The sequence below is a fragment of the Copadichromis virginalis genome, linkage group LG10 (assembly GCF_057382275.1).
Source record: "Copadichromis virginalis isolate Kocher_CV1m ecotype Utaka linkage group LG10, C_Virginalis_male_GT1.1, whole genome shotgun sequence".
NCBI lineage: Eukaryota > Metazoa > Chordata > Actinopteri > Cichliformes > Cichlidae > Copadichromis > Copadichromis virginalis.
Genome location: NC_140627.1, coordinates 26310461 through 26324918, shown reverse-complemented (window position 1 = coordinate 26324918; position 14458 = coordinate 26310461). Strand labels below are relative to the sequence as shown.

Here is a 14458-nt window from a genome sequence, read left to right as displayed (position 1 = left end):
GGGAGGTTAAACGTCTGGTGTCCTGGTGCAGCAACAACAACCTGGTGCTGAATGCCCAGAAGACAGTGGAGATTATTGTGGACTTTAGGAAGCACACAGCCCCACTCCCCCCCATCATCCTGACTGACCCCCCCCATCACCTCTGTGGACTCATTCCGCTTCCTGGGTACCACCATCACCCAGGACCTGAAGTGGGAGCCCACCATCACCTCCGTCATTAAGAAAGCCCAGCAGAGGATGTACTTCCTGAGGCAGCTGAAGAAATTCAACCTGCCAACACGGACGATGATGCAATTCTACACCGCAATCATCGAGTCCATCCTCACCTCCTCCATCACCGTGTGGTACGCTGGAGCCACTGTCAGGGACAAACAGAGACTGCAGCATGTTGTGCGTTCTGCTGAGAAGGTGATTGGCTGCAGACTCCCATCTCTGCAGGACCTGTACACCTTCAGGACACTGGGGCATGCAGCTCGGATCTCAGCTGACCCTTCTCACCCTGGACACAGTCTGTTTGACCTGCTCCCCTCAGGCAGGAGGCTCCGGTACATTCGCACCAGAACCTCTCGCTATAAGAACAGTTTCTTCCCCTCTGCTGTTGGACACATGAACAATAACCGTATGACTGTTCCCACCACTAACACATGACCCTACGCTGTGTTCACTGCATCGTTCCATGTTTGGCACTGATCACCACCTGCACTCATGTATATATATCTATCTACTTAGCACTTTTAATTCTTATTTTTATTTTCATGTCTATTTAAGCGTAATTTATGACAGTATGTTTGCACTTGTAAACCTGCTCAACATTTGGCAATAAAACCCTTTCTGATTCTGATTCTTTTAAAGACAGACTGACTGTGCGTGGTTTTATTTTATCAGGCTGTTCTGGAGTGTCATAAGGTGTGGGATGTCATACGGTGATCTCTCCACACAGGTAAAATATAAGCTGCTGCGTTAAATTCAGTCCACCCATAGAGGTGATGGGCAGGACTGAAGACCTCTCAAGCAATGACAGCTAAACATTTGATGGAGACATTTTTCTAAATGACTGTATGAGGCCTGAGTTTAGTATCGCAGTTATATGCAAAATCTTTGTCGAGTCCTGCTGCTTATGAAGCTGCCCGATCTTACACCTGCGCCACAAACATACGTCTGATCTGAAGGGTTCTTGTACCTCAGCAGTGGAGATTCTCTTTTCCACTTCTTTGATCTGGTCTCTGCAGCTGTTTCTCGCTGCTTCCAGGTCTTGATTTGGGAATCTGCAAAGAAGTCAGATATCACACATAAGCCTGAAAACATCTGAGCTATATCCGGTCCATTCCAACATCAACACCGGCCACTGGGAATATTCACATTCCCAAAGCACCAAGACCTTAATAAGATTCAGCTCACCGAGGCAGAGCCAACCACTCTCCACTGGCTCATGTAAAATTATGATATTATTTTATGCCATGTTATACCCCTAATTAAAGATTGTGAATTATTATGTAGTTTTAGTTTGCATTATTCTCCTGAATTAGAAGAAGCTGATAACTATTGCATTAGTTAAACTGATTTGCATTACATTAAATTGCTGACTTGTTGTGAATGAATGATATTGTTTTATGATGCATTATATTGCTGAGTTATAAGAAATACTGTTCGCAGAAGGTTATTGTCTAATTTGTCTGAGTAGAAGAGAACAGAGTGTGCTGGAGTTTTCTGCCCCATTTCAGCAGGAGCAGATAAACAGGGAGCCAAGGTCGTAGCTTAGGCGCTGTGTGAGAGAGAGCATGTGAATGTTTAGGCTTTTTATGATAAGGTGGAGGCACCAGAGGCTATAAAAGTTTGAGCAATGCTCCACCATTTTGAGATTTTGAGGCTGTCTGCATCAGTGTCCATCTCCCACGTGTGTGTGATCATTAAATCATCGTTTGACTCAACCCGGCCGGACCAGTGTTGTTATTGTGGTTTTTTCTCTTGTCTCCATCCCCAATATTTTGAACCTTAACACTCAGTAAAATGACGGTGTAGGAGTGCATACCAGGCCGGCATGCAGTTTGGTCTTATGGCACCAGACATAGCCCTACCTCACTCCAGTGCTTTAAAGAAAATCCATTTAGTTTGAACAGGAACAAATTCCCATTCTTTTTAACTCACATCACTGCTGCGAAAAGCTTCATAAAGAAATTTTAAAAAGTAATTTTCATCTGGTGCATGCAAAAAATAAAAGAGTGCTGCAGACTTAATTTATTTTTGCAAACACTGGACCTTTAAACACAATATAGTATAGTCCCTTTTGTTACTTTACTTAATTACATGCATTGTTTGACTGAGCAGATTTTACTCAGTGTCTTGCTACAGATTAGGGCTGGGCGATATGACCCAAAATTCATATCTCGATATTTTTTAGCTGGATGGCGATATAAGATATATATCTCGATATTTTTTTTTAAGCCATAAAGTAAGAACAAAAAGAGTTCTTAGTCAAAGCTGTGTCCCAGATGTCACACAGGCACTTTTATTAACATACAGCACAGATGTACATGAAAAATTACTCAAAATTAAATTATGAGCATTCATTAAATAATAATGCTCCATAAATAAAAGAAAACAAGGTTGTTTTTGTGCTAAACAAAGAGCTCACAATTGTGCAGTCAAAATGTAAACTAAAAGACGCTGAGCGTAATAACAAAGACAGACAGATTTTACAGCTGCTCTGTTCCCAAGTTTTACTGTGTGACTGATAGCCTGGAGTTTGAAATCCGCTTCATAACCACGTCTCTTACAGGTGCCATTTATGGTCCTTATACACACACAATACGGTAATATTACGTTGATGCACAGTACATATCACTCTGCGAAGCTCCTCGGTAGCCGTAATGCGCCGACAATCTATCAAGCGGTGCAGCTCCGTAGCTTACCAAAGTCGTACTCAAACATTTTTGACAGATTGCTGAACGCCGTGTACCACATAAAATCGGTTCGCGGCCACCAAGCACAACCAGAATTCATACATAAGGCGCGCTATCAACTTTTGAGAGAATGAAAGGATTTTAGGGTTAGCGCTGTTAGCGCGGTTAGCTCGTTAGCATGTTTAGCTCGTTAGCACGTTGACGCCGTCCAGCCCCACGCATGGGGCGATGCGCAGTAACTCGTTAACGGAGATTTGCCGTGTCCGTCTTGTCGCTGCCTGCACGTGAAGCGATGGGGTAGGAGGGGGAGTTGTCTTCAGTGAAGGCGAGGCGGAGTAACGTTGCGTAGAGACAAAAGTGGACGAAAGAGAGGCAAACTTGCGGCTCCACAACTATAATTATAACGTAACATAGACTATATCGATATAAAGGATATTGTCACATCTTATATCTCGTATAAAAATATATCGATATGTTTTAAAAACTCGATATATCGCCCAGCTCTACTACAGATTACTTTTGGTACTTTAAAAACAGCAAAAGCACTTCAACGTTTCGAGGCCAACTCAGGCTGCTATGAGGCATTAGTTCCGTTTCTTAAATGACTTGGCTGACGCGTACTCTTTCCTGCTCTTACCTGTGTAGTGCTTCATCCAGTTTGTTCAGCAAAGCCTTGGCGTCTGCCAGCTCTTTGTAGAGGCCGTGCAAGCTCTGATCCCGACTGCTCTCCATTAGCGACAGCTGGTGAAGTAACACAAGCGGAGGATGGGTCGTCATTATTTCAAGTCAGTTTTTGAGTCAACAACGTGCCCCCAAAAAAACCTCTACCAGCAATAAATAATACATTAAAATAAACATTTCTTGTTGCTAAAAGAGAGCTGTGAGGGACTTGAAAAACATCAACATATGTAGTCAGAAATAAGATGTATCAAAGTGTAGGCAATACCAGAGCTGTGTGAGACCTCCTGGTGGCCGAGCTAATCAAGGCTTTACATCGTTTGATCTCATCCTCCAGACTCATCTTTTCAGCTGCTAACTGATTACTGGAGGGAAAAAAAGGTGAGAGAGAATCTTAAAAAAAAGAAGAAAAAGAAACTTTCACTTTAAGTTTCATTGTCCTGTCTTACCTTAGCTCCAAGAAATCATTCAGCTTGGCTTCATAGCTGGTTTTCTTCTCCTGGATGCTTTGGGCAAGTCTACAAATAAAAAGACCACAAAATTGAGGAAATTTAGAGATTAATGTAAGAGCAGCCACGACACAGAGAATGATTTAAGATAAGATTTAAAGTCTTACCTCCCTTGTTGCTCCAACAGTTCTTCTATCTCCTGCTTTAGGGACCTCAGTGCTTCCTGATTGGCTTTCTTCTCCTTCTGGTCCTTCTTCACCTCATCCTCTAGCTTCTGCTGGAACAGTGTCAGCTCCTTATTGGTTACCTTGATGAGAGAGAAATTATCAATTAAAATACAGACACGTTAAGTTTCAGCTAATGACATTTGTAAATGTCAAATGTATTGAAATTACTTGAATATTGGCTGTGATCTTCTGCACTTCCTCCTGTAGTAAAACGACGTCTTCTCTCTCGCCTACATTTACTTTGTCATTTGTCATTTTCTTGATCTGCTGCTCCAGCGACCTGTTGCTCTTCTCTTGCTTGTTGATGTCACCCTGGAGAAAATATGAACAGTAAACGACAACTTACTGTAAATACTGAAGTAACACTAGTAAATCTTCATATTTTACATTGAATCCATGCAAGTACAGTGACTTATAGTCTCTCTCAGTGCGAGACTGGAACAGATGTTAAGCACTTATAATTTGTGCAGTAGATAAGACTACTACTACTACTACTATTATTATTATTAATTATATTTACTCACAGTATAATTATTTATTTCTTTGTTTTCTGTAACAACTGTCTTGTTTTCTAGTGTACTTACCTTTAAATATTTGTCTATTATTATTTATAAATATACCTCAAAATTACATTTAATTACAGGGGATTTACGCTCTTAGTCTTAGCCATATTGTAAAGTGTTACTGAATATTTTAAGCTTCAGTAAATAAAACTCCACTAACAAAATACTTGCTATGAATCACATTGCTGGAGGCTTTCCTTTTATGGGAAAAACTGTGACTGACCTGGGATTTCTCAAAGCCCTCATGAAGCTCCGTATTCACCGCTACACTCCTCATGGCCTCCTGGCATGTCTGAGGCCACAGCAAACACAACATTTCAGACAGACACATAGCAGTGTGTATTTATGTACATATTCCACTTAGTTAATTAAAAGAAACAAATATGTTGGTGTTGACCTGCACTGCTGCATGGCTTGCATGGCTCAAAAAGATCTCATTGGTTGTCACCGATGTCCCCAAAGTTGCATTAGTTTCCCAAACTCCACGGTTAAACTCAGAGGGATCAAGATACAGATCCTCGTAGCCATTGGGTGAAAAGTTATTGTCTGGCTCCTGATCATCACCGTTACTCCAAGCAAAGTAGGACCCAATCACTGGCTGGTATAGGGGCTGAAAACCAGATGCATAAGGATTTGGGAGCACTGTATAGCCTTCAGTCTGTGCAGATGAATAGTCATGCATATAGCTTGTGAAACTAGTTTCATCGCCTGTATACAAAACAGGAGATTCAGAGTTATCGTCCAGATCAGCTATTTCGTCCAGATCGTCCAGGCTGGCTCCACGTTCAGCCTGCTGCAGGGACACTGCATGCTTCGCCAGGCCAATACACCTCCCGATCTTTATGAAGCGAAGGGAGTCCAGGAGAAACGGCTCGAAGCCCCCAGCTGCTTCGATCTTTCGCTTAGCCTCAGAAGGGAAATTTTCAAGTTCACCCACCAGCAGAGGGTCTTCAGCTACCAGGGCACCATGTTCGTCCAAGATCTGAGCAAAGTAGCTGCAGGGGGACAGACAGTCCAAATATTACTCGCACTTACATATGCTCACATAAGAAAGCGTAAATGTAACCTCTTTAATGTGTTTGCACTTACTCATACAAACTCTCTTTTGTTGAGTCAGGGTTGTTGTCCAAAATATGTTTATAGTGACTTCTGTGTCTCCTGCTGTCATACTGATCCTCAAATTCCGCCACTTGGTCTCGAAGGTGGCTCGGCACAGTGAACGAATCGAGCGTGTCAAGGAATGATCTGTAGACAGAAAGCTTGATTGTTACCAACAAGTTTCAGCTAAAACAGTCTCTGCATGTCCATGAAGACAAAGGAACTTACAAAGAATCATCTTCAAAAAACTCTTGGTCCCACTCATCCCTTGGATTAACACTTCTCATCCCAGACAAAACAATAACACCCTGAGAGGAAAACAAGGAAGAAACATTTTAGTGTGACGCTGCATAAATTAATTCCTCTTACATGCAACAACTAATATTGCAACCTCTGACCTTTGGCTCTTTCTGTTTCTTTTTCCGGCCTCGACTCTTAGCTTTGATAGGAGAATTCTGAAGGAAGAACAAGTGTGATGAGCATAAAACTAAAGCTCCAGTTTGGTGTTGTCTACTCCATGTTTGTTACTGAGAAAAATCAGTTCACTTTAAAAGGAATAGTTTGACATTTGAGGAAATTACTTGTGTGGACAAACCAAGTTGAAGGTTTCAGCCAAGACTTCCAATAAAGTGCTGTATTTACCTCTTTAAATGCAGATTTACCTATGACCAGGTAAATACTTAATTGTACTACTACAAATGTGCTCCCAATTCAATTAAATTTTATTTATACAAAGCCGAATGATAACAACAGCCGCCTCGAGGCACTTTATATTGTAAGATAAAGACCCTACAATAACAGAGAGAAAACCCCAAAAATGAGCAACCACTTGGCAATAGAGAAAAGGAAAAACTCCCTTTTAATAGGAAGAAACCTCTGGCAGAATCACGCTCGGGGAGGGGCAGCCATCTGCCATGTACAACTGGAGGTAAGGGAAAGGAGACGGGACAAAAGGAACGTTGTGGCAGCCATTACTCAACCGTGCCTCCAATTGAGTGTGTGTGATAGTTAGAAAGCACTCAAAGGTTTAGAAAAGAAAAAGTTTATATTAATGTGTATATGAGGCTTATGGCGAAAAGTCCTTGTGTGCTCATTTTGAGAATCCACAACTAATCCCTGCTCTAAATCATCTATGGTGATAGTACTAAGTAAAGACCTCCTTAATATCGGTCTCTCTCTCTCACACACACACACACACACACACACGAGTCCCATCTGCTGTTTAAACCTTCAGTTTGGGAGGGGTAGCCAATCAGAATAAATCTGGTTCAAAGGGGAGGAGCTCAAATGTACTGTTTTAGGCAGAGGACAAACAGGCCTTTTGTCCCATTTACCCTCCCCTCAACTCCAACTGGTCATGGCAAATGTTTGCCCCTCCCTGAGCCTGGTACTGCCAGAGGTTTCTTCCTGCTAAAAAGGAGTTTTTCCTTCCCACTCTCACCAAGTGCTTGTTCAAAACACCCTAAAATATAGTTTTAGTACTTTCCTCACCACCAGTGTATTTCTGAAAACGTCAAACTAATCCTTTAAGTTTATAGACCTGCAGCCAGATATATTTTAGATTTCCAAAAACCTTACATTTTGACTTTCATCTGACTTTTTTAAGACCGAACAATGCCCATCTGAAAAACAAACAAAATAAAATCATGAGGTAAAATGAAGGCTCTCCCAATCAAAAGTTAGTCGAGCTCAAAATACTCACCCAACATATCAAAATATTCATCCAGAATAGTGTGGCAGGAGACATACTCATCCCTATGCTCGTCCATAGTCCAGATAAAGAGCCTCATGTCATGTGGCGGGGCCTGTTTAAGGTATTCAGTCACAGTTAAGCCAATGCTTGAAAATAACTCCGGGCTCGTGCCCAACTTCTCTATAATCATATCCTGCAAAGGTCCAAATTTTAGCAGAAGAGACAAGTCCAGTTGCTCCAAGCGTCCTGCGTAGCGTTCAATGAAGCTCTGGGCAGCATTCAGACCTGCAGAAGAAACAGTAATCCATTTAACAGTATGAATACCTTAAAAAGCCACTTGTAATGCAACAGAAACTCTTCTGACACGTATTTCAGAGTATCAGATTAAGTGGATAAACACCAACCTCCATCATTGAGCCGGTGCGCCCAATTGCTGAGTTTGGGATTTATGTTCACACAGCTACTGAGCTCCTGGATAAATACACGAGCCAAAACCCGGTTGTTCCTCTCCAGCAGCAGCTCAGCAACTTGTCCTAAAGTCTCTAGCTGCTCCTGCTGCCAGTTCAGCATCCTTCCAGCTAGCTGGTTCCCCCTAGCAAAGTCCAGCTCCAACCAGGGTTTCAGACTGCTGAAGAGAACAGAAATATGGAGGCCATTCTCCCCCCTCAGAAGCTCCACATTCTGGTTGATCTGCAGAAGAACTCGATCTCTGTACACTAACCAGACTGAAACAAGGGAAACAGACAAAAGGTGAATCAACAAGTGTTTGGGTTGAGAAAAGTCAAAATGTTAAATTCTAACTAAAGGAAACCTTTTTAACAAAAATTTTAACAAAAGCTACAGGAGGCACCTTTCTGCTGACTCGGAGCTGCTGAGTCTTGCTGCTGCTGCAGAATCTGCTTATCCTCCTTATCCTGAAAAGACACTTTATGCTGCTTCCTCCTTAGCTTGTGCTCCTCCTTTGATTTGAACTTCTTCAGACTGAAAAACAGCAAGAAGTAGTACAGATTTTCAGAAAGCAGCTGCACGTGAATGTGAATCATAAAACTCCGGTCATGGTTCGATCCCCAGGTTCTCCGATCTGCTTGTTGAAGTATTCTAGGAGAGAGAATCAACTCCGAGTAGTCCCTGATGCATTCACTGGAATTTCATTGTGCGTGTGAACATCAGGCCAAGTGTTAAACACAAAATAATAAAAATACTGGCGACGGCCAGTGTTCACTGAGACTCAAACCTGTCCAAGATTTTTTTAGTAGACACACTTAACTTGTAACTCCTACACTGAATCACACTTTGTAGCTGAGCCGTTTGAAATAGAAGAGCTCTGCAGATACTGTGACGCAAATTTTAAGAATGTCAGAAAAAACAAATCAGCACACCGGTCTCACACGTGACTGAACGAGCATCTTTGGCAGTCATTGCAATTTGGGTGTTTAAAAGCCCTTACTGGTCAGGGAAATCTTTGAGCTTGGCTTTAAGTGAACACACAGGACAGGCATGCAGAGGAGTCAGCTGCTTGTAGGTGTGAGACGGACACACTGTCACTTTATAAATTCAAGAGGGAGTTACCGAGTCCCTGCTACAGCCAAAACAGCTGCTGACACTAAAGTATAAGCAAGAGTGTGAAATAACCAGAACATCTAGCTGGTAATTATTAGCTAGTAGCTACATAGTTGTTAATTTTTTCTTAAGTTCACAAACATCTAGAATGAACTCTGTAACTTCAGCCTCACCTTGTACATTTCTGATTCACCTTTGGCTTCTTCACAGTCTGCGGTTTGGGGACTGCAGCTTCAAACTGAAAAGACAGAAGAACTCAAGTCAACAACAACTCTGTGACTCATGACCAGAGTTTCTACGCCACCCCCTCAAAGAGCTTTCGCCTCTCACCTTACACTTCACCACGCCCGTCGGACAAAAGATTGTTATACTACAGATCTGACCGATGCAGTCTGGAGTCAAACAAGCTTCTTGCAGCAAATCCTGCAACACAAAAACAAGTAGGTTTGTTCACAGCTGGAAATTGTAGCTTCATGATAACAAGAAAGCAACAGAATACACAGAAGGATGATGTAACAAGGTCTAAATTCACCTTTTCACTCTTTTCTGAGAAGGCTGATGCTTTCAGGGTCTTCCAACATGTGACGTGATATTCAACTGTGCAGTCCTCACAGCAGCATATCCGAATGAAGCCCTTCATAAAGTAGAAAAAAACATTATGGTTTCCATCTTTTCTATCTTTCTTTAAACTGTGAAAAATTGACTGGATGCTGTTTACTTTAAAATCTGGGTCAGTAAAGTAGATTTCAGCTTTCACTGGGCAAAGACATTTGTCAAGGCGACAAATGGCATCAGGAAGGGGAGGAAACTTGCACAACTCTATAGCATCTTCCAGAATTTCCTAAAACGAAAGAAAACATGAGCAATGCTTGATTCACATCACACATTTGTTAAAATATAAAGCACCTGAGACTCACCTTGAAACAGTCTGGCTGTGTTTCTTTGACAATCTCTTTTGTCAAAGGCCAGGTGAGTTTACCAGGTGTTATTTGATTCTTGACCATCTGCAGGGAATCTAAAAACTGCTCCAGAGCTACTGCAAACCTGCCAGAAGCAGAAGAATCCACACATTGTACAGTTTGAAAATCCAAAAGTCAGAATCAGTGGCAAAACTGCTGTTAACTGATGTTAGTTGTGTACCTGTTCTCCCTGAGATATAGCTTGCCAAAGGCGTAGTAAACTAGACACTGAAACGTCCTCTCGTCGTATGATTTGATCTTCTCCAGCAGTTTTTCTGCTCCTGTCAGTTCCTACATATGAACGACAACCACATATGAAGTGAATGCAACAAAGTCCACCTTGTTCCACTTTGCTACTGAAAATATTTCCTGCCTTAACTGCTTTATCTATCAATCAGGACTTCTTTTTGCAACAAGGATGTACGGTGACTTAGCTGTAGTCCCTGGTGCAGAGTTGTGCTTCTGACAAAAAATAAAATTTGACCACTTTGCTTAAAACTTACCTCCGGCCGGCCGATCTGTATCAGGGCTGACGCATGGCCAAACAGTAACAACAGCTCATCTATTGTTGAAAGTCCAAGTTCCTGAGAAGAAGGAGAAGAAAGGACATTAATCATTCTGTTGAAACTGTAAATCACCTAAAAGGATTAAGATTAAAACCTTTACTTAGTGCTTCAAAAGTAATTGTTTGTACAGCTTAGGGGAGCAGAAACTTAGTTTCTTCCTCACAAGAAGAGTTGAATAATCTCACAGGTTCCTATTGGGTTTTTCTTCTTCTTAAATTGTTTATAATGAAAAGTGAGAGGAAGCATGGTAGAAGAGGAAGGAAGTGACTCGCCAGAATAGGCTCCCTGCTCTAAATCAGCAATTAACCACAGTGAACAACTCACTGGGGCAAAATCTAAGAACCTCGACCTAATTTCAAACAGAAACTTTTCATTTTTAATCCCAATTTAAAAAAAAAAAAAAAAAAAAAAGATAAAAAACATTTATTATCCTCAATTTACATCTTAGGCCAGATCTTTTAATTTTTCTGACTTTTACAAAGACAAAAATATTTCTCAAAGTTTTCTGCAAGATTTTATTTACTGCCATCCTTTTTTTCTTTTTTAAAATCTTGCACTTTGACGGACTTTGGTCTGTATGTGCGTATGAAGAGTGCTATGTACATAAAGACAAATAATCCAGTTAAGTTTCGTTTCAGTGTTATGTCATCATCTCTAGAAAGGATCAGTGTAGTCACGCCTGCAGTTAGTGCAAAATGCGGCGGTGCGATTTTTAACCGGTAGTAGGAAATTCGATCACATCGCTCCGGTTCTGGCTTCCTTGCATTGGCTTCCCATTGAATTTAGGATTCGTTTTAAAGTCCTTTTATTGGTTTTTAAATCTTTAAATGGTCTGGCTCCTGTCTATTTATCTGATTTGCTGAAGCCACATGTTCCTCCTCGCTCGCTCCGTTCAGCTGAGCAGCTGCTGCTGTCGGTCCCTAAGTCGCGGCTGAAATGCAGAGGAGACCGTGCCTTTTCAATTGCGGCTCCGATGCTCTGGAATAACCTTCCCCTCCAAATTAGACAAGCGTCATCAGTGAAGGTCTTTAAGTCCAGATTGAAAACCTATTTTTATTCCCTGGCTTTTAACTCTGTAGGAAACTGACACCTTCTTATTTATTTTATTGTATGTAATGATTTTATGGTATTTTTAATTTGGTTGTTGTTTTGATCTGTGTTGTTCAGCACTTTGGTCTGCCTGGTGTGTTCGTAAAGTGCTATACAAATAAACGATGATGATGATGATGATGATGATGATGATGATGATGATGATGATGATGGTGTGAGAAATGTGGAAAAAACGAAAATTTGTACACAACACTGCAAATCTGCAGACAAACAAACTATTGACACATTTTTTTGTATTTGGAGTTCATTGGGATTCATACTTTAGCCTTTAGCATACTTTAGTTTAGCCACAGTAAGAACTAATATTACCTTGGTTGTTACAGTTTCCAGTAAGGTCAGCGCCCTGCTGAAGGCCTGCTCTGCGTTGCGGGTACGGAGGTCAGCCATTGCAGTGTGAGCATCTTCCACCAGAGATCTGAACTCTTTCAATCTGTCGGCTTTACCGTCAACCACTACCTGGCTCTGAACAGAGGATGGCCACTTTATGTAACGGTACTGCTGATGACTTTGAAGCAGTGCTAAATGTGAGAAACTTACCTGTTTTCCAGGATGACTAGTTTTGCTCTTTGATTTCTTCTTTGCTGTGGCGTTGGACTCTCCCTTTTCACTCTTTGAAAGCGGCTCGCTTCAGAACACAAAAGTTTTAAATTATGCTTAAACATTTCCCCTGCTGAAGTTGTTTTTCTGTGCTTGACAGTACTGTCCAATGGAGCCAAAGGTTGTGGTAGAAAAGTGAGACAGTTTTTATGGGTTATTAATAGTAGTGTTTTCACCAACCTTTTAGATGGTTTAAGGTCTTTACTGTTGCTGTTCTTCTGTGGAGTCCTTTCAGTTTTTCCTTGGGAGAGAATATCAGACTTTAAAGTGGACCTTTTCTGCTTTTTCCAAATTTCCTATCTTACACACACAAACTCTTACAAAGTTCATATTAAACATACAAAATTCTAACTAAGGCCATCAGTGTTTATACAGGTAATCTCTGAGTCCCAGAGCTCAGTGCCTCAGACTGCTTTAAACTGACAGGGACAGAAAGGGAGTCAACAAGTTTGTTTCAGCCAGAATATGGACCGAGTGGCTGCAGCAAGGCCCAGTTTATGTTAAATAAGGAATATATTCAATTGTTACTCAAGTAAAGCCTAATCTGATTTCTGATCCTCCTAAGAGGAAGCAAAGTTTCACCTTGATTTACTCATGTGAATGCAGTTATGTTTGAGCAGCTGAGTAACAGCAACAAGAAGAGATATAACTATATTCCAGATATCAAAACATTTATAAAAGTGACCAAACGGTCCTGTAACTTTCTTCACTTTTCTCCAAGTTTTTTTTTAAAGCCAAGTTGAGCCAGCTGCCCTCGAACACCATCAAAAAGGCCTCAATTTCTGATTGTGAGTGCTGTCAGGAGTTAATCAACAGTCTGTCAGAATCACAGCTGATGGGTTTCACTGATTTGAACAACAAATATCTGAATTCACAGCAACTCAAATTTGATTCTATTCATGTCATCAACTGCAAATAAGCCTAAATTTGTATCACTTCATGGTCATCATACATATTCATGTCATGTGGCAATTTAGCAATAAACTTCAAAATAAGCCTCAGAGCCTCAAAGGGTTAGTTTTCCATACTGGAAAGTGCAACTATATGATGAAAGATAAAAACCAAACGGATGAAAACACACTCACTTGTTTGCTTGTCCATGTTTACTACCTGTTAACACACAAATAAAATATCAACTCTAAAATTAAGCAACAAAACATGAGTCATACTTTTAAAATGTGACAAAACTAAAGCTGCAAATTTTCATCATCTGAATGTTCTTTTAAAACCACCACCATTAAAATTTAAATCGATACCAAAGAACATCTATAGCTGAAGATCATGAGACCATAGTTATCAATACATATACATTTACAAATATGCATAAAAAGGAATTAATAATCAATCGTAGAATTAAAAAAAAGGAAAGAAACAGAACACTGAAATAAGAAACTGAAACAAAAACCGAAATCAAAGTCAACTTAAATGTAAACGCTTAAAACAAAAACTTAATTGAAAGAAAAAAAACAAATAAACATTACAAATACTGTTACTCATTTTCTTTCTTGCCACTTCCATTTTTCTTTCACATATAAGCTCTTCTGTATTAAAATATCAATATTTTGACATTTCCCCTTTTATCTTAGACAAACAGACTGAAAACTAAAGTTTGATTACAAAATACAAAAAAAGAACCTGAATTAAGGTTTTGTTCAGCATTTTTGATTGAAAACTGGATTATCAGAATTACTATTAATCGTTTATCAATTAAACCACTCTATTAAAGATTTAATTCACTTAATATTTCGACAAAAATACTTAAAAATCTTATCCTTACCTAACAAACTAATTTATTATTCTGCTTTACTGACAACCTCAAATGATGCGTTACAAACCTTTGGGGACGTGCTGGCAGCTGGATGACTCTTATGAGATGGTGTCACGAGGCCGAGTCTTAAACTGTGAAGAAAAAATAAAACTGCATGAAATAAGAATTTTACTAGTGGTTATTACCAAATGCACAAAGCACATACATACCTTTGACCTTGCTCTAGTGGTCCAGCTGAAATCAGAGAACAGAAATATCAGTTTGAATTTGGAGGGATATGACAGATTATT

General features: G+C 40.4%; 1 protein-coding gene across 3 annotated transcripts in view; it reads right to left on the bottom strand.

The window, feature by feature from the left end:
* Nucleotides 1–14458, bottom strand: part of ttc3 (tetratricopeptide repeat domain 3) — a 32635-nt gene that overhangs the window by 5789 nt on the left and 12388 nt on the right. For all 3 annotated transcript variants that reach the window (XM_085470871.1, XM_085470869.1, XM_085470870.1), the window contains 28 exons: nucleotides 14378–14402; nucleotides 14236–14299; nucleotides 13486–13510; nucleotides 12581–12641; nucleotides 12341–12428; nucleotides 12113–12265; nucleotides 10631–10711; nucleotides 10309–10418; nucleotides 10086–10212; nucleotides 9887–10009; nucleotides 9701–9802; nucleotides 9499–9591; nucleotides 9342–9406; nucleotides 8459–8589; nucleotides 8013–8333; nucleotides 7618–7893; nucleotides 7494–7537; nucleotides 6314–6370; nucleotides 6144–6223; nucleotides 5907–6062; nucleotides 5215–5812; nucleotides 5041–5109; nucleotides 4423–4566; nucleotides 4195–4334; nucleotides 4028–4096; nucleotides 3847–3943; nucleotides 3538–3641; nucleotides 1181–1265 (listed from right to left, as the gene is read on the bottom strand). In XM_085470871.1, the coding sequence (XP_085326997.1) occupies nucleotides 1181–1265; nucleotides 3538–3641; nucleotides 3847–3943; nucleotides 4028–4096; nucleotides 4195–4334; nucleotides 4423–4566; nucleotides 5041–5109; nucleotides 5215–5812; nucleotides 5907–6062; nucleotides 6144–6223; nucleotides 6314–6370; nucleotides 7494–7537; nucleotides 7618–7893; nucleotides 8013–8333; nucleotides 8459–8589; nucleotides 9342–9406; nucleotides 9499–9591; nucleotides 9701–9802; nucleotides 9887–10009; nucleotides 10086–10212; nucleotides 10309–10418; nucleotides 10631–10711; nucleotides 12113–12265; nucleotides 12341–12428; nucleotides 12581–12641; nucleotides 13486–13510; nucleotides 14236–14299; nucleotides 14378–14402 (3488 nt within the window). The remainder of the gene's footprint in view (nucleotides 1–1180; nucleotides 1266–3537; nucleotides 3642–3846; nucleotides 3944–4027; nucleotides 4097–4194; nucleotides 4335–4422; nucleotides 4567–5040; nucleotides 5110–5214; nucleotides 5813–5906; nucleotides 6063–6143; nucleotides 6224–6313; nucleotides 6371–7493; nucleotides 7538–7617; nucleotides 7894–8012; nucleotides 8334–8458; nucleotides 8590–9341; nucleotides 9407–9498; nucleotides 9592–9700; nucleotides 9803–9886; nucleotides 10010–10085; nucleotides 10213–10308; nucleotides 10419–10630; nucleotides 10712–12112; nucleotides 12266–12340; nucleotides 12429–12580; nucleotides 12642–13485; nucleotides 13511–14235; nucleotides 14300–14377; nucleotides 14403–14458) is intronic.